The 24,739-nt window shown below is 35.0% G+C and overlaps 3 protein-coding genes across 3 annotated transcripts; 2 read left to right on the forward strand and 1 right to left on the reverse strand.

The window, feature by feature from the left end:
* The first annotated feature begins 4,128 nt into the window (after positions 1-4,128).
* Positions 4,129-7,419, forward strand: LOC133329244 (probable insulin-like peptide 7). The gene is made up of 3 exons (XM_061537741.1): positions 4,129-4,259; positions 7,022-7,182; positions 7,250-7,419. The coding sequence occupies exons 1-3, from the start codon at positions 4,129-4,131 to the stop codon at positions 7,417-7,419; spliced, it is 462 nt and encodes a 153-aa protein (XP_061393725.1).
* Positions 7,420-9,180: 1,761 nt separating this feature from the next.
* On the forward strand, positions 9,181-15,120 carry LOC133329256 (matrix metalloproteinase-2-like). The gene is made up of 10 exons (XM_061537751.1): positions 9,181-9,294; positions 9,360-9,512; positions 9,848-10,002; positions 12,946-13,107; positions 13,159-13,445; positions 13,517-13,698; positions 13,759-14,104; positions 14,170-14,286; positions 14,635-14,784; positions 14,909-15,120. The coding sequence occupies exons 1-10, from the start codon at positions 9,181-9,183 to the stop codon at positions 15,118-15,120; spliced, it is 1,878 nt and encodes a 625-aa protein (XP_061393735.1).
* A 73-nt stretch (positions 15,121-15,193) lies between these two features.
* On the reverse strand, positions 15,194-18,366 carry LOC133329267 (probable dolichyl pyrophosphate Glc1Man9GlcNAc2 alpha-1,3-glucosyltransferase; the record flags this gene model as incomplete). Its single annotated transcript, XM_061537761.1, has 4 exons — positions 18,288-18,366; positions 17,316-18,230; positions 15,682-15,792; positions 15,194-15,617 (listed from the first exon to the last, which is right to left on the reverse strand). Coding segments are annotated over exons 1-4 (1,527 nt in total), but the record flags the coding sequence as incomplete, so codon positions are not given.
* Between the last annotated feature and the right edge of the window lie 6,373 nt (positions 18,367-24,739).

The following is a 24,739-nucleotide window of genomic DNA, read 5'->3' on the forward strand; positions in this document are numbered from 1 at the left end:
AATCAATTAAGCAAAGCTAGTTCTAGCTAGCTACTTCTTATTTAATTTGTTTCATAAGCCGAGCTTAAAAAAGATTTCCCAACGCGTCGGTGTTGCGCACAGTTTTTCCAATTTGAAAATGTGCCAAAATGTTCTCTTCCACTTGATCTTTCCATCTACTTCGTGGCCTTACGCTTATGTCCCGATACGCCGATAGTCACCGTCGGTGCAGCTCGGCTCCTAGATCTTTCGGCTAATTTTTCTCTCAAACACTCCAAGAGCTGTCTCATCTACTTGCGCAAGTACCCATGCTTCAGATCCATATAACATCACGGGTAGTATCAGCGTCTTGTAGAGTGTCATTTTGGTCTGTCAGGAGATGGTCCTGTTTCTAAACTGCTTACTCAGACCATAGTAGAATCCGTTGGCCAACACTGATGTCATTAGTTTTATTTTTGCCGGTACAAAGGTATATAAAATCTTTGACAACCTCGAAGTTGTAGTTCTCAAGTTCCACAGTTGATCCAAGTCTACTGGACGTCTTGCGCGTTGATACCGTTTTCTGCCAAAGCCACTTCTCAATTCGAACAAAGGTGGATGTTACGACCCATTATATCGATGTCGTCGGCGTAGGCGAATAACATATGCTGTTTGGTGTACAGAGTGCCATTTCTGTTCAACTTTGCCTCTCGTATGTCCTTTTCCAGCAAGATATTAAAAAGATCACACGACAAACTGTCACCTTGTCTGTATCCTCGTTCGGTATTAAAGGACTCCGATAGGTATTTTCCGACTTTTACTGTTGATCTTGTGCCGTTATTCTGCATATCCGTATTCATTTTGCCGGAATGCCGAACGCAGACATGGTTTTAACCACTTCTGAACGGATAGGGCTTCAGAATGCGGTTTTATAGTCGACGAATAGGTGGAATGGATTTGGCACAGAGTGGTCAATTGTTGACTTGTAAGGTCTGAAGCCGCATTTTTATGGTCCAATAATGTCATTGACCATTGACTACAGTCGTTCATACAGCACACTGGATAGGGAAGAATACTTATTCTTCTATAGTTGGCACAGATCTCCTTTTTTGCACGAGACACAGGATGCTGAGGTTTCAATCATTGGTCTTGCATTCCACTAGCCAAATTGTTCTAATCAGCTGGTTCCTGCTCCTGACCAGCATCTGACCACCTGTATTGAATAGTTCAGCCGATTAATTGGTACTCTGACCTAGATTGTTACCGTCATCCCTTATTGGTTCTAGGGTATCTTCCTCACCGCCACTATCTGGTACAAGATGCCTTTCAAAATGCTCCTTCTAGATCCTCAACACGCTAACTGTATCCGTCCCCAGGTTTCCATCATCATCTCTACAGGAAGAAAGCCTTCGGTTTGATGTTTTACTCCTTGGGAATATTTCCGGACTTCATTCTGACTGCTGTACATCTCGATTTGCTCACGCTCGTTTTTTTTTTTTTTTTGTTCATTCTTCTTTTTTTCTTAAAATACGTTTCTCCTCTCTCCTTTTCTCCCGATAATTCCATTATTTTATTTTGGCAGATTGCTGTACTGATAGATTTCTCGTAAAATATCGATCAAACAGATTTATGCTTGTGATTGTGATTGTGAGTTACAGGGGGTTAAACATGGAAGAGAACAAAGAGAAAATGCGGTACATTTTACAGTTTTTCTTTGACAAAGGCGAAAATCCAAGCCAAGCGGCTAAAATTGTGAATGGTGTTTATGGTTCCAATTTTTGGTTTCATAGATTCCGTTCAGGAATTTTTGATGTTAAATATGTACCTCGCACAGGTAGGCCTGTCGCCGAAAATGTCGATAAAATCTGAGAAAGGATGGAAGTTGACCGGCAGTTTTTAAATAGGAATATCAAACTACACCTACTTCGGTAGGAAAGTGAGCGAATGTCCTTCAAATACCGTATGAGGCCGGGATAATTATATGGGAGCTGTGTCATAAAGTTTTTCAATATCTCCCATTTCCAATATATTTATTATTTAAAACTTTCAAAATGTCGAACATTTTGTGCAAAAAACCAAAATGTCAAACTATGTTGGCAAATGCTGTTGTAACCTTCAACATATTTTGTGTTGATAGTTGGGTTATTTTTCGACTTGGACTCCAACTACAAAAAATCGGCCGAAGTGTCGACTCAGACCCCAAAGGCCTGTTCTACATGATCGATAGAAGTGTAAAGAAACCGAATATATCCGAACTGGTACCATATCTGTTATATTTTCTGAACTTATGGTAAATGCCCGCTGGTAAACTTCAAACGACGAAATTAATGATTAATTGTAAGAATTATTATTAATTATTAATCAGCACTCGGACAATCCAAAAATAATAGACTGTGATTCAACTAACCAAAACCATACTTCGTTTCGAACAATTCAACATGCGATTTTATATTTTAAAATGCATTTATTTAATGTTCACCCATTTATAGCCAGCGAAAAAAAAATCGAAAAATTCGACAATGATTCACAACTTTCAACTATTTGTTTTCTTGCTAAAAACACGACGCCACTAGCACCGTATATCGATGGGATATTAACCATATACAGCCAATTAAATTTACCAAAGGATCAATAGAACACAAAACACACACACACTCAAAACATACTTGCGGTATATGTAAACTAAACCACACGTAATGACTATATTTATTTAAGCTATCATCTGTTAACGAAGTCAACAACAACAATAATGACGTCTAAAATAACAACAACAGACACCTGTTGTTATACCTCCAACAGAATGAATTTTATTTTCGTAGCTTAACCTGTATGAGTGTGTATGTGTGCATTTAAACGCCAACAAAGGATTCATAGCCGTGTTTATTTATTTTGGGGTTCCAACCCACATGTGGGGTAATGTTGTGGAAGGGTAACAACTAAAGTTATCCATCACTTGTTGAGTAACAAGGCGCTAATAAAAAAATTAAACACCACCACCTTTTGGGAGGAAATATGAGGACTTTTTATTGACGCCTCTTTGCAGAGAGGTGGCCATAAAAAGGTTTTTAAATATTTACCAAGAATATTGCATGTACAGTGGTTTGCAATATGTGTGATTCATTGCTCCACCATGAGGGGATTAAAATTATTAAAAATAAATAAAATCGGTCGTGGCATTTATCAGCAAGGAATTTTTTGTTCTCTGAAAATGTCAGCAAAGGCTTCCAGTGTAGGAAAAATTTCTGATGAACTGTAGATGCAGGGGTTGCCCCATTCTGTAGATGTTTTTATATATGTCTCGTTTTTGTATTGTGGATGCTAGAATTTTTTTAATATGAAGACAGTCTTTATATGTGGCCTAAACCAAAACAAGGACCTAAGGTATCCCTTTTCCAAATCATATCAAACATCCTAGAAGTTGTTTCAACTTATGTGTACATTTTCAAAAATCTTAAATATTGCGATCTCCACACAAATAAACCACTGTCTCCCCCAGTGCACATTGGTGTACGTATAGGTAAAAATCCCAATGTTTACCCTCCAATGAATTTATTTCCATGGATAAAACTAACATTTGAAATACGGAGTAATTATAGGTTGTCGGAATAAGAAGGGGGAGAGGGAAAGGGGAGAAAGTATTACCCATCAACATACATACATTCAACGTGCATATGAATGAAATAAAATTTTAAGGCAAAGGTGTCAATCATCAACAAAAACAACAACAACACCATCAATGAGTGTCTACTCATCAAATGGAAATCCATGAATGAAAGCAGATTTTGACGCGACAGGTCGTAATTTCTTTAGTGTACACTGGGTAAACTGTTTTTATTTAAATGCCTGATTTTTGGCGACAACGTCAAACACCTACGAGTAATCCTCCTGGCTGATGTTAATATTTGTTTAGTGTTTTCCTTACGTTCGTATGTGTTTCCCCCCAGTCGAACAATAATCAATTTTTATTATTCGAAACCATAGATGAAATAGGCATAGAAAAACAACATCAATCCCTGGGGATAGTCACAGTTTTCTTTTAGCGATTGAAAGGATAACAACTGAAAAACAAAAAAAAAAAATCTGAAAAATTATAATCCTAAAAACGGATTTTGAAAGTGATTGATTATTTAAATTGTTGAAAGTGAATGTAACATAATTTCTAGTGGAAATATGAATATTTGGCAACAGAAATATTTGTTTGGTGTGTTTTGTTCGGGTGTTATATTTCTACTGCAGTCCGTAATCATTGGAAATGCAGCTCGCACGGATATTGAAGGTTTGGAATTACTTTTTCGACAAAGGTAAATAAATATGAAGTGCAAGTATTATAAAAAAAAATAAAAGAATTGATTTGAGGTTGTATAAGGGAGTATTCATATTGTTGGAAAAGTGGCGCCCAACATGACACATTTCTCTGACATAAATTGGCCGAAATCGTTGAATAATTTTTAATTATCTTAATTTGACAACTCTAAGTTTGCAAGAGCTTTGTGTGCTATTTTTGGAGAAATGGCGCCCAATTATTGAACAGTGCTAAAAATTGCCTGACACCAATTGGCTGAAACCGTTCTAAATTTTTAAACTGTATTAATATTAGGTTAGGGAAAAAGAAATCCATTATTTTTATATGAACGATTTGGGCAAAATATGCACCGTTTCATAATGCCTCTCTCGTAGATGTCCTGCTCTCTATTTGCAAAAAAAATTCTAGTAGTCGATTTTCACAATTCTCCCTAGATAGGTTTTTATCATTAAAGAAATTTTGCTATGCAAGAAAAATATGATAATCGGTTAGTGCCAAGTCCGGACTGTATGGTGGATGAATTTAAACTTCCCTATCAAGCGAGTAACTGTAGGTGTGTGTGGCCTAGCGTTGTCCTGGTGGAACACGTCACCTCTCCTGTTGGCCAATTCTGGTCAATTGCTGTTGAAAGTAGAGATCAGAATTTAGCGTTTGGCCAGGTGGAAGCAACTCATAATGAATAATCCCCTTCCAATCTCACCAAATGCATAGCAGAACCTTCCTGGCCGTTAGTCGTGGTGTGGCCACCGTTTGAGATGCGATCGTTTTCGCACAGAGTTATCGTATGTGATCCATTTTCCATCTCCAGTCACCATCCGTTTAAGAAATGGGTCTATCTCATTCCGTTTGGCCAAGGTTTCGCAGATGAAAATTCGATACATCCTATTTTTTCTGTTAATTGATGTGACACACAAAACTTGGAGCTTTTTTTCGAATCCATCTTTCTGCAAATGTTTTAAAACAGTTTTATGATTGATTTTTAGATCCTGGGCCATCTTACGACTGCTAAAATTAAATTTATCGACATTTTCATAATGGATTTATGTTTCCCCAACCTAATATATGATGATATACATATGAAGTATATCCGATTTGTGTGCACTATATTTGGAGAAAAGGCGCTCAACATGAAAAAAAATTGTCTGACATCAATTGGTCGATCCGTTGCATATTTGTAATTATGTCAATATATCTTTTAACTTAGAGTATATATGTGAAGTACACACGAGAAATTTTTGTTCTATTTTTCGGGCATATATTGCCCGAAATTTATTATTTTAATGTGACTACGCTTAAATTGTGCATCTGGAATTCACCATGGTATAGTACGCTTTTTGGAGAAGTGGAGCCCAACATCAAAAATGTGCCTGATACCAACTGGGCGAGATATTTGTATATTTTAAACTATTTAAATATATCTAGCTTGATGATGTGCAATTTGGCGAAATGGCGCCCAACATAAACAATTTGCTTGATACCTATTGGGGGAGACCTTTGTATATTTTTAACTATGTTAATATATCTTTTGACTGAGGCTGTACATATAAGGTACACTAGTGTTTTGAGTGCTATTTTTTGGCGAAATGGCGCCCAACATGAAACATTGCACTGGAATTAATTAGCCGAAACCGTTGTTTTTAACTATCACTTGTTTGATGATGTACATATGAAGTATATCCTATTGTTATGCACTATATTTTGCGAAATGGCGCCCAACATGAAAAATTCGCCTGATATCAATATATTCCAGAATTTTGATCCTTTGTGAGGAGGTACATGAAGAAGTGACCCTAGCGTAACATGATATTTATAAGTTTTTCAAAATATTATCCCTTTATTGGGGAAGCCAAGGGCGAATCAATATCGAATATGATCTAGGCTTAGTAAAAATATTACGATTTTTGCAAGCTTCAATCTCCCACATATAATGGTAAAAATGGAATTAATTTTATAATCTCGTGCGAACGGAGTAGCCGATTTAAACCAAACTTGACACAACCTTATTTTCTAACATATCCTTTGAATATGGGGCTTATCGCATACCCTTACAAAAGTTGCAAGAACTACGACGACACTATTAGACAAATAATAAGAGCGATCGAACGCAATCAATAGGCTACAAAAGGAGTGCGTCACATATATCCAAGAAACCCAAGCTTAAAATATTCGAAGCACAGAAAACTGGTGTGTATCTAACATCATCACGCATCAGCTACAGGTATTCATAAAAAGTCCTTAGAATCATAAGCTGAATATTATGACCCAACACCATAAGTAAAGTTGAGCTGTGGATGCTAACAAATACAACTGTCCGTAGAAAACCCATAATGGCACTTGAATGGAATCCCTAAGGATCACGAAATTTGTACCGATTAGGATACACCTGGGGTCGACGAACAATAACCTAAGAACTAAGACAATATCATCATACAATGCTCTATGAAAGCTATATGCTTCTAAAGGAGTGAGAGGAAAAAATGTTCCAATTGCTATGGAGTCTGAGTCGATAAAAGAGCACTCAATACCGATTCCGAATAAATATTTCGATTTGAATTAAACTATATAATAAACATTTTTTTTCACTTTTGCGACTCTGATGGTTTTTATTATGTACTAAACGACACAATTTTTAAAATGTTTTGTTTAAATTCGAATATTCTGGTCCTATAGATTACCCTCCAAATTTTTATTTTTATATTTTAACATAAAATATAGAAATTTGCACAATTTCTTAAATATAACCAAATTTTATTTTTTCAGAACTCCCGATGATTGGCAAAATGTTTGGCACAGCGAAAGTCATTCTCGTTGTCGTGACAAATTACTGCGCCACATGTATTGGGCTTGTGAAATGGATATTTATCGCCTAACACGACGTGGTGAATTTCAGACCAATGAAGCTATTGTGAAAAGAAGCAAAGGTGAACCAAAATAATAAATAAAAAATATATACCATTCATAATGTTTTTTCTTTTCTTCTATTCGCAGTTCACTCCCCAATGACGAAATGGTTTACACCTGATATTGCTCATGCCTTCTTAAGGACACGCCGCACCCGGGATCCATCGATAACCAGTGAATGTTGCACCAAAACCGGTTGTACATGGGAAGAATATGCCGAATATTGTCCATCGAATAAGCGACGCAATCATTATTGAGACGGAACACCACCAACATCGTGATAGAGCATATAAGGATGTAAATAATGCATGTGTGTGAGAAAAATGAGTGTTTGTATTGTAAGACTGCTTTTTGAAATGTGAGAAATATATATAGAGAGAGACAAAATATTAATAAATAAATTGAACGATTAATTGGATGAAAAAATTGGGAGCAAATTTAAAATCACTTCAATTAAGCATTGTATGTTTGACAGCTTCCTAGGACTCATTGAAGGCATCTGTATAGGAAGTACCATCGAGGACTTCAATGGATGACAAAAATCCATATGTGCCACCTATTTGTATGTTTTCAGATTCCAAAAGAATAATCGGTGGAAAAAATGTTCATCGATAGAACAGCCGATCATCGAATATGGACCTATTCCGGTACTAAAGACAACGTCAATATAAAATGGGGCATTAATTTTTATTTTATCAATTTGTTGGGAAGGTATCAGAGGCTACTGTTTTACCATTCGTTTTATTAAAAAGTTCTCCATCTGTGGCTGGAACTATTGGGCTACCCTCTTCGGATTAGAGGTAGATTGTATCTTAATTTAAATTATTTAATTTGATAATCGGCAAGGCCCTAAGGCGTAGATTTTTTAAAGATTTTTTGAGACAATCTGCAAAGCCCTAAGGCGTAGATTTTTTTTAAAGATTTTTTGAGACAATCGACAAGGCCCAAAGGTGTAATTTTTTTGTTTTTTGGGAAAATCTGCAAGGCCCTAAGGCGTAGATTTTTTAAAGATTTTTTGAAACAATCTGCAAGGCCGTAAGGCGTAGATTTTTTAAAGATTTTTGAGACAATCTGCAAGGCCCTAAGGCGTAGATTTTTTAAAGATTTTTTGAGACAATCTGCAAGGCCCTAAGGCGTAGATTTTTTAAAGATTTTTTGAGACAATCTGCAAGGCCCTAAGGCGTAGATTTTTTAAAGATTTTTTGAGACAATCTCCAAGGCCCTAAGGTGTAGATTTTTTAAAGATTTTTTGAGACAATCTGCAAGGCCCTAAGGTGTAGATTTTTTAAAGATTTTTTGAGACAATCTGCAAGGCCCTAAGGTGTAGATTTTTTAAAGATTTTTTGAGACAATCTGCAAGGCCCTAAGGTGTAATTTTTTTAAGAAAATCAGCAAGGCCCTAAGACGTAGATATTTTTAAGGTTTTATGAGACAATCGATAAGGCCCTAAGGTGTAAATTTTTTTAAGAAAATCTGCAAGGCCCTAAGACGTAGGTATTTTTAAGGTTTTATGAGACAATCTGCAAGGCCCTAAGACGTAGATATTTTTAAGGTTTTATAAGACAATCGATAAGGCCCTAAGGTGTAAATTTTTTTAAGAAAATCTGCAAGGCCCTAAGACGTAGGTATTTTTAAGGTTTTATGCCTTCAATTGGCCTTCTATTATAATTTTATAAAGAGAATAGTCCATTCAAACGCATGCCTCTCTCTCTTAAGATGGATCCGAAACGATCATCTGCATAAGCCTTTCTTAATTTCAGGAGAAACTCTTTAAGATTATTCCCACAAGAATAAAATTGAATTCAAAAGAAGAGACCTACTCACTGATAAGAAATAGCCAAAGAAGCCGGTATCAGTATGTTTTTTTTTCTTTTCATGTGGGATAGTCAACAGCCACAAGAGTGGATGAATTGATCATTTTATTTTAAAACGTTTCTTGAGGCGGAAGCATCGCCGCCGGTCAACAAAATAAGTGAAAAAAATTATAAAATAAACTTTGTATATATACAAGTGATATTATGTGGAAAACAAAAATATGGATACTGCAGTCATTTTTGTTGTTTATCAAAATTTCTCAAGAATATCCAATTAAATCGAATACGCTAAGTTTAGAAGTTCCACCAGCTGAAGTGGTAATTTGGGAACTTAAAATCAAAATAATAATTATTCTAATATTGGATTTTTTATTGTGATTTAGTTAAATTTTATGCGTCGCTTTGGCTATTTGGATCGAAATCCTGACAATTCGGAAGCTCTATATCATGAAAGTGCAATTGTGGAAGCATTGAAAAATATACAAAAATATGGAGCTCTAGAACAAACTGGGAAATTGGATGAAAATACCCTCGAGGTATGTACACAACATAATGACACATGCCGACGATCAGTGAAAGTGAATAAGACAGCAAGCAGCTGACCAGAAGTTTACTGATAAGCTTCCTATACGAAATACGCATAGCCGGCTTATACTTCTGTATCTGTGTGTGTATTTGTACAAGAAGAGATAGTCATCATTGGAATTGTGCCAAAGATAATCTTGGAGTCTGTACTCATTTCATTTTTTGTTTTCAATTCAATGAACTTGAATTTTGTTGTCATTTTTTATTTATTTAAAATTATTGTTTACATTTTGTTATTATTGTTGCTGATATTTTAATATTGTTTTTATTTATTTCTTCTATTCAGCTTTTTACAAAGCCTCGCTGTGGTGTTCCCGATATTGAGGGCAAACCGTATTATCTGCAACAGCGGGATATGATAACTCCCAGCAATATTAAACAGCGCAAGAAACGTTTTATTTTCGGAGCAAAAACATGGACCAAACGACATATTAAATATTTGTAAGTAAATTCCGTTCGATGTCTATAAAAATTCTATAAAATGTGTGGTACTAAAACAGATTTGAGCTGAGCTAAATGGAGTCTCTTCAAGGGAAATTATTTAAATATGAAATTCGTAATCTTGTCCTACTTACGACATTATATAGACATTACTTTGTATAGCCTAATATGACCCCTAATGAGTTCAACGGGATAAATTTAGGTAAATCGATTTAAAGCAAACTTGATACACCCTATTCGGTATGCTGTACTGTTAAAAATTTAATCTTAATTGGACAAACTTTCAACATATATATGGAAACAATGTCGACACCAATTTCAACGGACCACAATAACGTCATTCTAGTCTCAATTTGATTGTGTACCAATCGGACAAACTTTAGCACACAATTGACAAAAAATCGGAAAAAATATATATGGGAGATATATCTAAATCTCGACCGATTTTCACAAAACTTAGCGCACATCATTTTAGACTCAAGTCAGTATGATATGCCATATTCCGTGCAAATCGTGAGATATATAGGAGCTTTGGTACTCTATATCTAAATCTGAACCGATTTTTACAAAACTTAGCTCACATCATTCTAGACTTAATCATTCGTGCATAATCGAAAGATATATAGGGACTTTGGTGCACCATTTACATTAAATCGGAGGAAAATATATATGGGAGCTATATCTAAGCCTGAAACGATTCTCACAAAACTTAGAACACGTCGTTCTAGACTTAATTCAATACGCTATGCCAAAGTTCGTGCAAATCGAAAGAAATGTGAGGGCGTTGGTGCACACATTACATTAAATCGGACGAAAATATATAATTTGAACTGATTTTCAGGAAACTTATCACACATCATTCTAGACTTTATTCAGTACGCTATGCCAAATTTCGTGCAAATCGAGAGATATGCACGAAACTATATGTGGGAACCATATCTAAATCTTAATCGATTTTTACGAAACTTAGCACACTCATTCTAGACTCAATTCAATATATAGCAAGTTTGGTGCACTATTTACATTAAATCGGACGAAAATATATATGGGATCTATATCTAAACCTGAAACGATTCTCACAAAACTTAGAACACGTCGTTCTAGACTTAATTCAATACGCTATGCCAAAGTTCGTGCAAATCGAAAGAAATGTAAGGGCGTTGGTGCACACATTCCATTAAATCGGACGAAAATATATATGGGAGCTATACCTAAATCTGAAACGATTTTTCCCAATTTCATAGGGTTCGTCCTTGAACCAAATAATAGAGCTGTGCCAAATTTCATCCGATTCGGATGCGTACAGATCGCATTTATGATCCGAATTGTTTACAATTTAATTTGAAAAGACAGACGAACGGACGGACGGACGCGTAAATCGACTCATAAAGTGATTCTATGTATATTCTCAAGACATCAATTCGTACCCAGTATGTTTAGAGACAGTTGTAGCATTCTGGTCTTCACATTTCTAAAATATTCGTCTCATTCTCAGCAGATGTTTCTCTCAAACTACTACGTATGGTCTTCGAGTTAGCTTTCATAGGATATAGTGGTACTGCCTGGGCAACTGCATCTGTATTTGTTGATCTAGAGGTTCAATTATTTAAATTTTCATCTACCTGTCTCTTTGGACCTCATATCTCTCCTGAGATATGTCCATAAGGCTATGGCAGGGGTGTTCCAGACTATAACGCCCAAGCAGAAACTGCATCGACAACATTTGGTTAAACCAATGAACGGATATTATCTTCATCTTCCCAAGGAAATTATCCTCTAGTGTCGTGGGGAGACACCCTCTTGTAATTCTCAGTGCGGCATTCAGACAAGTCTGAATATTCTTCCACTTCGTTTCACTTACATTCGCAAAGCACACTGGCGCCGCATAGCTTACAGCTGATATCCACATGTCAACAACTCAAGTCTGGTCGGCCAGCGACTTGAAGGCCATTTTCCAACTTCCCAGTTTATCGCAAATAACAATGGCTTTCACAGACGATTTGAATATGCTATCGAATATTATCATCAATTTCTTGGTGTAATTGTCATATTCCTCAGATGGAAGAAACTCACTAGATCAAGGCGATTCGTTTGAATTTTGACTTCACCACAGATCATACGTCCTTGTGTGAATCTGTACATCAGCTAATGGGTCCCAACGGTATGATTATAAAATAGTCGAAGGGACACCATAATATATACCGTGTCATTATTTCCTGTCCTCCCTTTTACATTTAAACCATTTTGTAATGATAAAATTTATATTTACTTGTGAAATGTAGTATACAGCCTTAAGGTCGAAAAACTGGGCAATGATAAATATAAAAAAATAAATAAAGCCTATTTCTTCCGCATTGTCTGCGTCGACAATCAAAGTTGCCACATATGATACCTGGGAACCCCAATAGGTATTATTAATACCGTGTGCTATAGAAATTCCAAGTTAACCACCCAATCATTGATGCAGTTTTGATGGGAACGTGATCTCTATCGACCTGAATGTTAGTCACCCATATGTTTGTCATCAATAACATCTTATATTATATTCGAAATCTTTTTGGGATAAATCTATTCTTCTTCCTTTACAAAAAGTACACGTATAAGTTTCTTATCCTCGCAATAGGAATGGGGTTTCGAAATGATTCGATTGTGTTTATTCACGTTATAATTTCATAACGTTCGCCAGATGAATTTGGAGACGTGTAATATCGGCCGACGTCTTTTGAATCCATACTTATCTTCGGTAGGATTCACCTCTTCCAATAATTCTTAAAAATAGTACTGCTCTATTAGAGAGTTATTTAAAATGTTAGCATCAGTCACTACTCTACTAGTATTATCAATTAAGAAAATTCGGTGTATAGTGACGGTCCTGATAGCATATATGATATAAATACTAAATTTCAGTAATGTTTCCTTTGTCCTCATATTTTAATTTTATAGAATCGGCAATCGATCACTGAAAATACCAGCCCGACAAGTTGAACGCGATATCGCTCGGGCATTCGAAGTTTGGTCTCAGTACAGCAATCTGAAATTTGAACGGGTAAATGATACCTCGGCGGATATTATTATTGGATTTGGTTCACTATATCATGGTGATAAGTAAGTATTCAATAAAATAAAAAAGAAACAATTAATTTTGTTTGTAATCAGTTTTCCCTTTGATGGTGTTGGTAATATTCTGGCTCATGCCTTCTATCCCTACGAAATGGGTTCATGGGGCGGTGATGTTCACTTCGATGAAGATGAAAATTGGAGAGAAAACTCCCCAGAGCTGAGCCAAGGTGTGGATTTTTATACAGTGGCCTTACACGAATTGGGTCATAGTTTGGGTTTGGCCCATTCACCCACATATAGTTCAATAATGTTCCCATACTACAAAGGACCGGATTATAATGTTTTAAATTATGATGATACATTGGCTATGTATGAGGCCTACTGTAAGTACCATACACAATTTTAAATTTAAATTTTTAAATTTAATTCAATAATAAAATTATTTGTTTTAAAGTGAACAAAAAATTAGACGATGATGTTGAAGTGGTTAATGATGAAGAAGAAATGGAGGAAGAAGCCGAAGAGAAGGAAGATTTTGCAGAAACTACCACAATTTCATATGAGATAACTGAGTACACCACAGTTAACAACGATTATATGCCAACCACAACAAACAGGCAATTTTATGAGGAAGAGGTATGTATTTGGTCTAATAAAACATGAAGAGTTATGTCTAATATGTATCCATCTTTTTAGGGTAACACTAATTGGCCCAGTACTACGGCAGACACTACGAATGCATTTTCTCCATCATTCCCCAGTACAACATCAAATCCTAGCACTGACATAAATTCTAGAGACAGATCCTTCTATACATCCACCATACCACCAATATGCGATGGCAATTTTAATGCCGTGTGTTATTTTCGAGATCATGTTCATATTTTCAAGGGTCAATATGTTTGGAAACTTTCGGCCCAATATCGTGTTCTCGATGGTTACCCAAAACGTTTGCAGGAAGTTATTATAGATTTGCCGGAGGAGGTGAAGAAGATTGATGCCTGCTATGAACGTTACGATAAGACTATACTATTCTTTTCGGGTATTAAAAAAATATTTCAATGTGATATTTTGTTAATAATTGTCTAATGATGATTCTTTCGTTAGCTAACCAAGTCTGGTATTATAAAAATGAACGAATATTGAACTCTAGTCCTGTGGCTTTAAACCGTCTGTTGGGCTTTAATGTGAACATTGATCATGTAGATGCAGCGATATTGTGGCGTAAGTTATATAACAAACAATACTCATCTAGCCTTTTAATAAATATTTTTTTTTTTTAAATCCACGTTCATCTAGCCCACAGAAAATCATTTCATTTTTTATTTTTAAAAATCCACGCTTATCTGGCCTTTGAAAAATTATAAAAAAAACCCACCCCCATCCAGCCCTTAAAAAATTATTTTTAAAAAATCTTTGAAAAAAATTTTTTTTTTTAAATCCACGCTCATTTATTCCTTGAAAAAATTATTTAAAATAACGCTCATCTTGCATTTGAAAATGTATTTTATATAAAATCAATGCTAAGGCCCTTCAAGGATCATCAAAATTAATCAATTTATTATTTTCCAGCTAAAAATAATCGCACATATATATTTTCTGGATCCATATTTTGGCGTTACAATGATTATTTACAACAACTTGATGAGGGCTACCCAAAGTCAATGCAACGATGGCCAGGAATACCAGAAAATATTGATGCCGCCACAACAATACCCAATGGTAAATCACTAAAATATTAACGAAACTCGAATATCCAACCAAAACAATCAAGATAATCGATGTTCATCTTCAAACACTACTACACAATAACTCCAAACTACTCATTTTATAAATTACTTTTCAGGAAAAACTTACTTTTTCAAGGATAATCTCTATTGGCTGTATGATAATCAACGAGTACGGCCACAGCGTGGCTATCCTCGACGGGCATCCGCAGCATGGTTGGGCTGTACAGCAAGAACAACAAGAAAACCATTTCGTACTAACAATACAGCAGTTAACTTTATTTCAGTTTCTCCTTCGACTTCTTTGCCGGCAACTTTACAGTGGTCTTGATTCTATCTTGATTGCCACCACCATTCGACTTGGAAGCCGAAGTAGTTGTTACATGTTTTGATTTTAATTTAGTTTGTTGTTTTTGTTGTGTTTGCTTATTAGTCTTAATAATTGTCGTATCGAGCTTAGGTTCTAAGGCATAAATATAGTAACGTATAAAACAATATAGAACACCCACACCACAATATGATGAATACAATAGTAGTGGTACAAATGGCAACTTGTCATTTAGTCCTGTCATGGGTCCAATAATATGTTCATAGATTGGTATCAATACCAAACCATAAATGTAAAGATCTTCCAGCAGGTTCATACCGGGTGATGTCTGATAGAAACGTACATAGGCCAAATACATGAATGCCATATACGCCAAATACAACGAATAGCGTATGATGAATAAATCCACCTGGAACAGTAGTGGAAATAGAGAGAAATAACCCACTGCACTTAGCATAAAGGCATATTTCGCATCCGTCGCACTGATACAGAACAAGAAACTGCAAGAAGACATAAAAACACCATTAATGATTGAAAGTTAATTAAAAATGTCATTCTACCTACCAAAGTGGTATCAAACACATCAGTATGGCTTTCTCATGAACATGCCAACCAAACATAAAGGAACAAGCCGAACAAATTACCACGGCGCGTATAAATGCAATTTTACTATCTCTGCAAAAAAAGGAAGAAAGAAAACAAAAAATGAAGACGACAAGAACAATGAACAGTAGGAAGGAATTTAATTAAGGTAGGTATTAGTGGGAATACTGATAATAATGACATGTTTGTAGTTTTTTGTTCTTAGTAAGAAGTAGTTGGAAAAAAGAAAAGTTGCAAGGACAGGATAGATACAACGCTCTTACATTCTTTATGAAGTTGCAGTGAAGAAGTATTTTTTAGTTTAATTTTACATGATACAAATTTGATTCACATTGGGTATATTGAACATATGTAGCCTTACAATTGCATGTCAATGTTCCCTCGAAGTCTTTCTGCAACCTATGATAAATTGAATTTCATTCGGGCAGATTTAGAGTAGCCTGCAAGCCATGAGACAAATTTATGGAAAAAGATTTATAGCAAAATTGATACACGCTATTCGGTAAGCAGCGCTGTTGGTGCATCTGCACCAATTTCAACAAAATGCAATAACGTCATTCAAGTCTCAATTTGATACGTTGTGCAAAATTTCGTGTTAATCGCACAAACATTAGGAGTTTACGACGAATATATATGTATATGCTAGAGCTATATCGAAATCTGAACCAATTTTTCCGAAACTTACCACACATCATTCTAGGCTCAATTCAGTACGATATGCCAAATTTCGTGCAAATCGAAGGATATATAGGGACTTTGGTGCACCAATTACATAAAATCAGACGAAAAGATATAAGGGAACTAAATCGAAATCTGATCCATTTTTTTCCGAAACTTACCACACATCATACTAAATTTAATTCATTACGCTATGCCAATTTTCGTGCAAATCGAAAGATATATAGGGACTTTGGTAGACCATTTACCTAAAATCGGGCGAAACTATATATGGGAGCTATATATAAATCTGAACCGATTTTCACAAAACTTAGCACACGTCCCTCTAGACTTAATTCAATACGCCATGCCAAAATTCGAGCAAATCAAATGATTTTTTAGGGACTTGGGTGCACCGTTTACCTAAAATCGGGCGAAACTATATATGGGAGCTATATCTAAATCTGAACCGATTTTCACGAAACTTAGCGCACATCATTTGAGATCTAATTCAGTAGGCTATACCAAATTTCGTGCAAATCAAATGATTTTCAGGGACTTTGGTGCACCATTTACCTAAAATCGGGCGAAACTATATATGAGAGCTATATCTAAACCTGAACCGATTTACACGAAACTTAGCACACATCATTCTAGACCTAATTCAGTAGGCTATACCAAATTTCGTGCAAATCGAAAGATATATAGGGACTTTGGTACCCCATTTTCCTTAAATCGGACAAGAGTGTTACAAACCACAGTGTGGTGAAGGGTATAAAAATCCAAGCTTATAGCCCAAGTTTTTTTATAAATATAAATTTAATGTGATACTCTACTCCAATATATTCTAAAAATATCCACATTTATATTCCAAAGGCAAAAATATATGCTAATAGCGTTGTTAGTCCTTGAAACAATTTTCCCAAAAATTAACTTACCTCTTATGTTTAAAACGGCACAGACTTAACAAAATCGGTATCATAGATACAAGAGTTAGGACAAATGTGACCATCGGCCGAACAGATGGCAATACGACATGTTCAAATTCTTGGACCAAACCCGATGTGGTTGATGCACCAGATTTTGAATGAGCCCTCAACGCAACAGCAGCAACTTTATCCGCAGTATTATAAAGAGCCCAAAAATTCGGTGCCCAATAGGCATGTGTCAGACCACGTTTAAAGGGAAATAGACGACTCAACACCTGCGGTATATGTTGCCAAAATGGTCCAAACGAGACCACAAATGGTGTCAGTCCAGCTGCCAGCAATTTCACAAAGGCAAATAATGGATTTTTACTAGGATCTAAACAATAATGACGCAACAGGTAAATTCCAAACGCCGGTGCCATATAAATGAAAATGTGTTTAAAATTCAGCAAACATGCGAAGAAGAATGCACACTTGACATAACGTTCCTCGAGTAAATAACTTATACTCAGCAACAAAATGCCAAAAAGAAATCCATTATACTGGAAGTGAATGTGATCCACAAATATGAGACCAATATTTAGCAGTAAAAACACTTCCACAGAGGCTTGGTGCATTTTCACACCCATACGTTTAAGGGATCTTAAACAACGCCACACCCCATACATATAAATGAAGTCCATAACCATTACAGATATTCTTTGGAAATATTTTGTTTCCGTTGAGGCATAATTAAGATTATTGACTTCCAACATTTTGGGGTCTACAAATGCAGCGAATTTTGATAGCACCCATTCAAAGTAGGCAAAGAATGGTGGATAATCTAAGGTCCATTCACTGGTCGCCTCATAATACCATTGTTTCAGAGGCAGTGAGTTGGTTATGGCCAACCAATTACGATGTACCTCAAAGTCCGTGGAATGGCTGTAAGAATAAGCTTGTCAGTAGATAGTTAATTTACCCGAATTTTGTTATACTTACTATGCCGGAACAAGCATTAATTTCACACATGATGCCAATGTAAACAAAGGCCACAACAGGGAACCCTCCAAACCCATCATGGTCACCCAAATTTACCTTGGAATACCAATGTTTTTTATTGTACAATTTACCGGCTATATGGACCAAATGAATTACATTAAGGAACTAGTTCCTTTTTAAACTGTGTTTTTTGGAGATGGTAATTTTTTGTTATTCTTATCAGCTGCTGTGTTATCGATGACGTGCCATGATGGTGTTGCCATATTATCGATATGGTAACGATATTTAAAGGTGCGACAACAGCTGCTGCTGTTAGGGTGGTTCACAGTATAGAAATAATAATTTTAAAATTCGTATTACTGAGAAGAAAATCAATTTCTCTACTGCTATAATCTACTAATTTTTACTATTTTCTTCGATATCATAAAGGTTCTTCTTACAGGTTCTGCAAGAGACCAAATAATAAATTTATTTACTAGCAAATATTTTATTTATAACATCGATTTAAAAAATATAGAAAAATAACATTTGAAGTAGTATGTTCCCGTATACATATTCTTGCATATTTCTTCGATAATAGTAAATTCTTGCATAAGGATTAATATATATAATTCCCTAAGTATTTACAATATAATCTCTGGGTGGAAGAATCGATTTTTTGGCCCAGACCACTTTATGGCGAATTTTGCGTAAGTACCTTGTTTTTCACTTTTGAAAGATGTCCACTGTATCATAAAAAATTAAGAAATCAAACCCCCTTTATTTTTTATACTCTTCACCCCACTGTGAAACAAAGTACAGGTCGCATTTATGATCCGATTTGGATGAAATTTGGCACAGTTCACTTATTTGGCCCAGGGACGAATCCTATTGAAAATGGGAAAAATCGGTTCAGATTTAAATATAGCTCCCATATATATTTTCGTCAGATTTAAGGTAAATGGTGTACCAAAGTCCCTGTATATCTTTCGATTTGCACGAAATTTGGCACAGCGTAATGAATTAGGTCTAAAATGATTTGTGTTAAGTTTCGAGAAAATCGGTTCAGATTTAGATATAGCTCCCAAATATATTTTCATCCTATTTTAGGTAATTGGTGCACCAAAGTCTCTGAAAATCATTCGATTTGCACGAAATTTGTCACAGCGCACTGAATTAAAGCTATAATGACGTGTGCTAAGTTTCCTGAAAATCGGTTCAGATTTAGATATAGCTCCCATATATAGTTTCGTCCGATTTTATGTAAATGAATCAACAAACTCCCAATATTTATCCAATTGGGACAAAATTGTGCACAACGCACTGAATCAGGTCCATACTTATGTCTGCGAAGTTGTGTTAAAATCGGTTCAGATTTGGATATAGTCTCAATATATAGTTTCATACAACTTTTGTGAATGATGCACCAAACTCCTAATATTTGTCCGATTGAGCAAAAATTTGGTAAGCGAATGCAATAAAGGAAAAAATAATATGTGATAAATTTGTTGAAATCGGTTCAGATTTTGATATAGGTCTCATATATATTTTTTCGTTCGATTTTATGTAAATGGTGCACCGAAGGGCCTATATTTGTTTGATTCACGCGAAATTTGGAAGAGGGTATTAAATTAAATATAGAGTGACAACAAAAAACAAATGGTGTATGCAACGGTTGCTCAATTAGGTCCGTGTGTTTAAATATAGCTATATTACTCGATTTCATACAAATGGTACACAAAAGAATCCAAGTCTGCTCGTTTTACATGACATTTTTATTGATTTCAGAATGGTATGTGTATGGGGTTTTTTTAATTGGTTCAAATATCTATCTAGGTAACACATTTAATTTTGCCCGATTCCATGTTAATGTTACTCCAAAGATTCTATGTCTGTTCTTTCTACAGGATATTGTAGATATTGACATCACTCGTATGTACCCAAAGTGGTGAAGGGTATCATATAGTCGGCCCCGTCCGACTTTTGAAGTTTCCTTACTGGTTATTGTTCATTCCATTGCCTACTAAAGATATAATATATTGGCCCATATTATAGTATTATGTAGATTTTACCCGTTTTTTACCGATGGGCTGTACATTTGTATTCTGAGTTGGTGTTTGAAAAATGTAAAATGAAAATTGTCAATAAAGGTCCATGTTTATAATATTGGTCTTTACATATGTTAAAATAAAGGTTTCACCCTATTTTCGATATTTCGATCGTGGTCCTTAGAGGGTGAAAAGCATATTTGGAGGAAACTTTCATTATATGACTTTAAAATAGCCCCTATATAAAGATTATGCTGCATTTTGGGATTTTGAAACATTTTCCTATCGAAGTGGTTGTAATTTGGCATTCCGGGTTCGTAGAGAGTAAAATTAAAAAAATAAGGATTTAGTTCCATTATTCAATCGGAGTGGTAATTTTCTGCCAGAAAATTCTTAGAAATATGTGAGCTACTCCATATAAAGGTCCCACCCCATTTTAGGTATTTTGATGGTCCTAGAAGCATTATCTAACCGATGTATATACATGTCTTGTCCTATCCCCCATTAAGGGTCTTCGTTCCGTTCATGTATCCTCACAACGTTCATAACACATGTGATACCCTATGGTTCATCAATATTGTTGAATCAGCAGCTTATAGAAATTTATCATGTCGGTCCAAATGTACTACTGGTGTGTAAAATTGTCTGCATGATACTACAATTAATGGTAAATTAATAAAAATAAAAAGTGGGACCTAATGTGGCATTGAAAGTGGGATACACTTAGGCAGAGTAGGCTATGTTTTTACAATTGATGAACGATTCAATTTTAATTGTGGCTGCTTATACCATATTAACATATTTTAATTTTTTATTATCTCTCCAAAATCCTTTCTTCTTATTATTCCTACAAACAAACTTCATAGATTTTTTTCAATTGTGTACCTCTGGTTGCCTGGCTAAACTTAATGAAACTTCCCACATATTGGCACGTTTAAATTCATCTTATGCTAATAAGATAATGATTTATTATACGCTACTTGCCCCGCTGTGTCCACAAGGCGATAACCATCTGTTAGATAAATGAATGGACAGCGTGTGCCATTTTTATTACTCCACCTTTTTTTAGATCTTAATTTAGCCGTTTGACATCAACAAGTCGTAACTCATCCATTAAACGAATGCATAACCCCCCACAAGTAAATAAAATGCATTTACATTTACGATGTGCCAGCAGCACACCCCAAAGACTAGCTGCTGTCCGAACCGAACTGGGCACTGATAAAAATCTATTTATTATGAGAAATGTTGTTCTCAATGAAATTGAAGATCAGATAAATTTTTTGTGTATAGATTTCAATGACCGTTCGAGGCGCTAAACATCATCAATAAACGCGCCGTTGGAGATTGCCATTAGAACGTTGGGGTGGGGGTAAGGTGTGACGACGGAGATCAGTAATGGTCATAAAAACTGGCCTCCAAGCCAATATCATTGAATGTGGTTTGGCTCGGCTTGACCAACTGACAGATTGACTGCCTGTGACATCGTAGACATCATTAGCACGTTCCTGAAGGTTACATACCAACAGTGCCACAACAACCATCCATAGCCAGCCAATAATGTCACCAACATGTTTGACATATAAAATTTTAACATTTAAAATGTTAAAGTGTAACCGACGATTTAGTGATTTTGCTGCAGCTATGGTTAAATGTTTGTTGGTTGATGTTGTTTCTATGCTGCCAGCCGTGGCCTGTGTTCTGTTGTTGACTGAGTGTGATTTTTTTGTTTTGTTATTCTTGTTCATATTTATTGAATATATAGTAATGTGATTATGTGTGTATGATGTTTTGATTTTGTGCAAAACGATATTCCAGTGTTTGATGGCAAATAAATACATTACAGTTGTGGGCAAATAAAGGAAAGTTAAAAAGTGATTCAAAGGCGCTAATATATACAATATCCTGTAGATAGAACAAACGTATCATATTTAGATATTTCCAAAACTTAACACACATCATTCTAGACCTAATTCAGTACGTTTTGCCAAATTTCGTGCCAAGCGGATTGATAGAGGCTTTGGTGTATCATTTACATTAGATCGGGCGAAAATATATATGAGAGCTATATCTAAATCTGACCCGATATTCACGAAACTTAACACACATCAATCTAGACTTAATTCAGTACGCTATGCCAAATTTCCTGCAAATCGAAAGATATATAAGGACCTTGGTGCACCATTTACATAAAATCGTACGAAATCGAACGGACATGCATAAATCGACTCAGAAAGTGATTCTATGCATATTCTCAAAAGGAACCATGTGTCTATCTCGTTTCCTTTTGTTACAAACATATGTACAAAGACATAATAACTTATAGGAATCGCTACTAGGGTGTAGAGTTAAGTAGATGCTTTGGAAAATTTATGAGGAACAAACGGTTAAGGAGAAAAATCTTGACCCTTGTGTGGGGATCGCTATTAGTATGTACTATTTTTGAGATAAAGATGAGGTTTGGAAAATAGAACTTTAAGATATTTGGCGCCACTGTCCTTTCAAGTGACATAAAAATGCAAATGTAATGTAAAAAAATTTCATCTCAGTAATTGTCTATAAATTATTTTATTTGTTTGCTGTATCTTATTCTATACTATTCTGGCATTATTCAAAAACGAAATTTGATTTTAAATTATTCATTTATTAATAAAATATTTAAGTTTTAAAATTAAACTTACGATTTTGAAGAAAAAATCTCTGGGTTAACAAACACATATCCTGGGCTATTTTACCAACCACAGCTGTGAAATCGTTTTTGTGCTGCTTTTGTCAACGTTTTGTTTGAACAAGAACAAAAAAGATTAAATATGCATTTATCGATGGCAAGTGGCACATTTAAAGACTAGCTCGCAAAGTGAGCTGCAAAAAAATTGCCACAAAAATGGCCACAGTAGCTTAATATTTATAATCGTTATGGAAATTTGAAAAAAAAAAACAGAAAAACATTAGTGATGGTGGTTACGGTTGCGGATACACTTAATATTTTATTTGTTTTTGCTGTTTTTTTGTAATTTGATTTGACTCTTGGTACCCTCTTCTCTCTCGATGATGATGCTATCAGCTAAAGAATATCATTGAAATATCAATTGAACAAAAAATTACTATGTAATATATATGTACGTATATGAGCATAACATTTAATCAATAATGCTAATATTATATGTACTTGGCAGTAGTGTTGTTGGTGTTTTTTTATTGATTGGATTAAATTATGGATGCATTTATCAAAGAACAACTTTTCGGTGTGGATTTTAAGAAGAAGACGACTAAACAAACAAACAAGAATTTCAAGAAGAACTTAGATCCGCTTACAATTTGTTAAAATGATATATGGGCATGTCGTACTGTTTTTTTTTTTTTCACTTAACATTTATTTGAAAAGTGTTTCGAACTGAAACACTTGCAGTAGGGGTAAAAACAAGCATACATCGATTGGATTTATTATGAATTTTTGTAACAATGAAGGTTTGAGATAGGGACTCGGTTAGAATAATTTTAGTGCGGACATCTCTGTATAGGGTTGAGATAAGAAGACATTTTACTGGAAATGTTTTTGGTTAGGTCGATTTTAGATAGGTATGTCTTATTGAAATTTGATATTGAGACTCCAGGTGGTGTGTAAGTTTGTATAAAGATTAAAAGTTCTAAAATTTTTAAAATTAAAAATACACTTAGGTTTTCTTATCTACGATTGCTTAGCTTGGTTGTCATGTAGACGATGCCAATAAGCAGTTCGACACAATGCCATTTTTGGGCCTATAGCAGAAACAAGTCATTACAGTTTCAGTCATCCATAACGATTTTCTTGGGATCGTTTATCAAGACAATCGTCAGCTCCATCTCATCTATAGAGACTCCCTTCAACTCGTATATGAGACCCATTTCAGTTCGATTTTAAAACCGCAACCTTTTAAAAAAAATCTTTAAAAAATCTAAGTCTTTTGAAGTCTTCGAGACAATACTTTAAAAAACTGCGCCTTTTGAAGCCATATAAAAAAATCTTTGACAAAATCTACGCCTTTTGGAGACTTGTAAACGGCTTTTGGAGACTTTAAAAAAATCTTTAACAAAATCTACGCCTTTTGAGGCCATCTAAAAAATTTTTTACAAAATCTACGCCTTTTGGAGATTTTTAAACGCTTTTTGCAGACTTAAAAAAAATCTTTAACAAAATCTACGCCTTTTGGAGACTTTTAAACGCCTTTTGCAGACTTTAAAAAAATCTTTAACAAAATCTACGCCTTTTGGAACTTTTAAACGCCTTTTGGGGACTTTAAAACAAATTCTTTAACAAAACCTACGCCTTTTGGAGATTAAAAAAATTCTTTAACAAAATCTACGCCTTTTGGAGATTAAAAAAAATCTTTAACAAAATCTACGCCTTTTGGAGACTTAAAAAAATCTTTATCTATCTTTAAAAAA

The sequence above is a fragment of the Musca vetustissima genome, unplaced genomic scaffold (genome assembly GCF_032173495.1).
Source record: "Musca vetustissima isolate MV318-11 ecotype Yass unplaced genomic scaffold, APGP_CSIRO_Mvet_v1 utg12511, whole genome shotgun sequence".
In the NCBI taxonomy this organism is placed as follows: domain Eukaryota; kingdom Metazoa; phylum Arthropoda; class Insecta; order Diptera; family Muscidae; genus Musca; species Musca vetustissima.

Coding starts and splice junctions, on each gene's coding strand:
- LOC133329244 (XM_061537741.1), top strand. CDS start 4,129: ATGAATATTTGGCAACAGAAATATTTGTTTGGTGTGTTTTGTTCGGGT. Junction 4,260..7,021: donor GAATTACTTTTTCGACAAAG/GTAAATAAATAT, acceptor TTATTTTTTCAG/AACTCCCGATGATTGGCAAA. Junction 7,183..7,249: donor TATTGTGAAAAGAAGCAAAG/GTGAACCAAAAT, acceptor TTCTATTCGCAG/TTCACTCCCCAATGACGAAA.
- LOC133329256 (XM_061537751.1), top strand. CDS start 9,181: ATGTGGAAAACAAAAATATGGATACTGCAGTCATTTTTGTTGTTTATC. Junction 9,295..9,359: donor AAGTTCCACCAGCTGAAGTG/GTAATTTGGGAA, acceptor ATTGTGATTTAG/TTAAATTTTATGCGTCGCTT. Junction 13,699..13,758: donor GGCAATTTTATGAGGAAGAG/GTATGTATTTGG, acceptor CCATCTTTTTAG/GGTAACACTAATTGGCCCAG.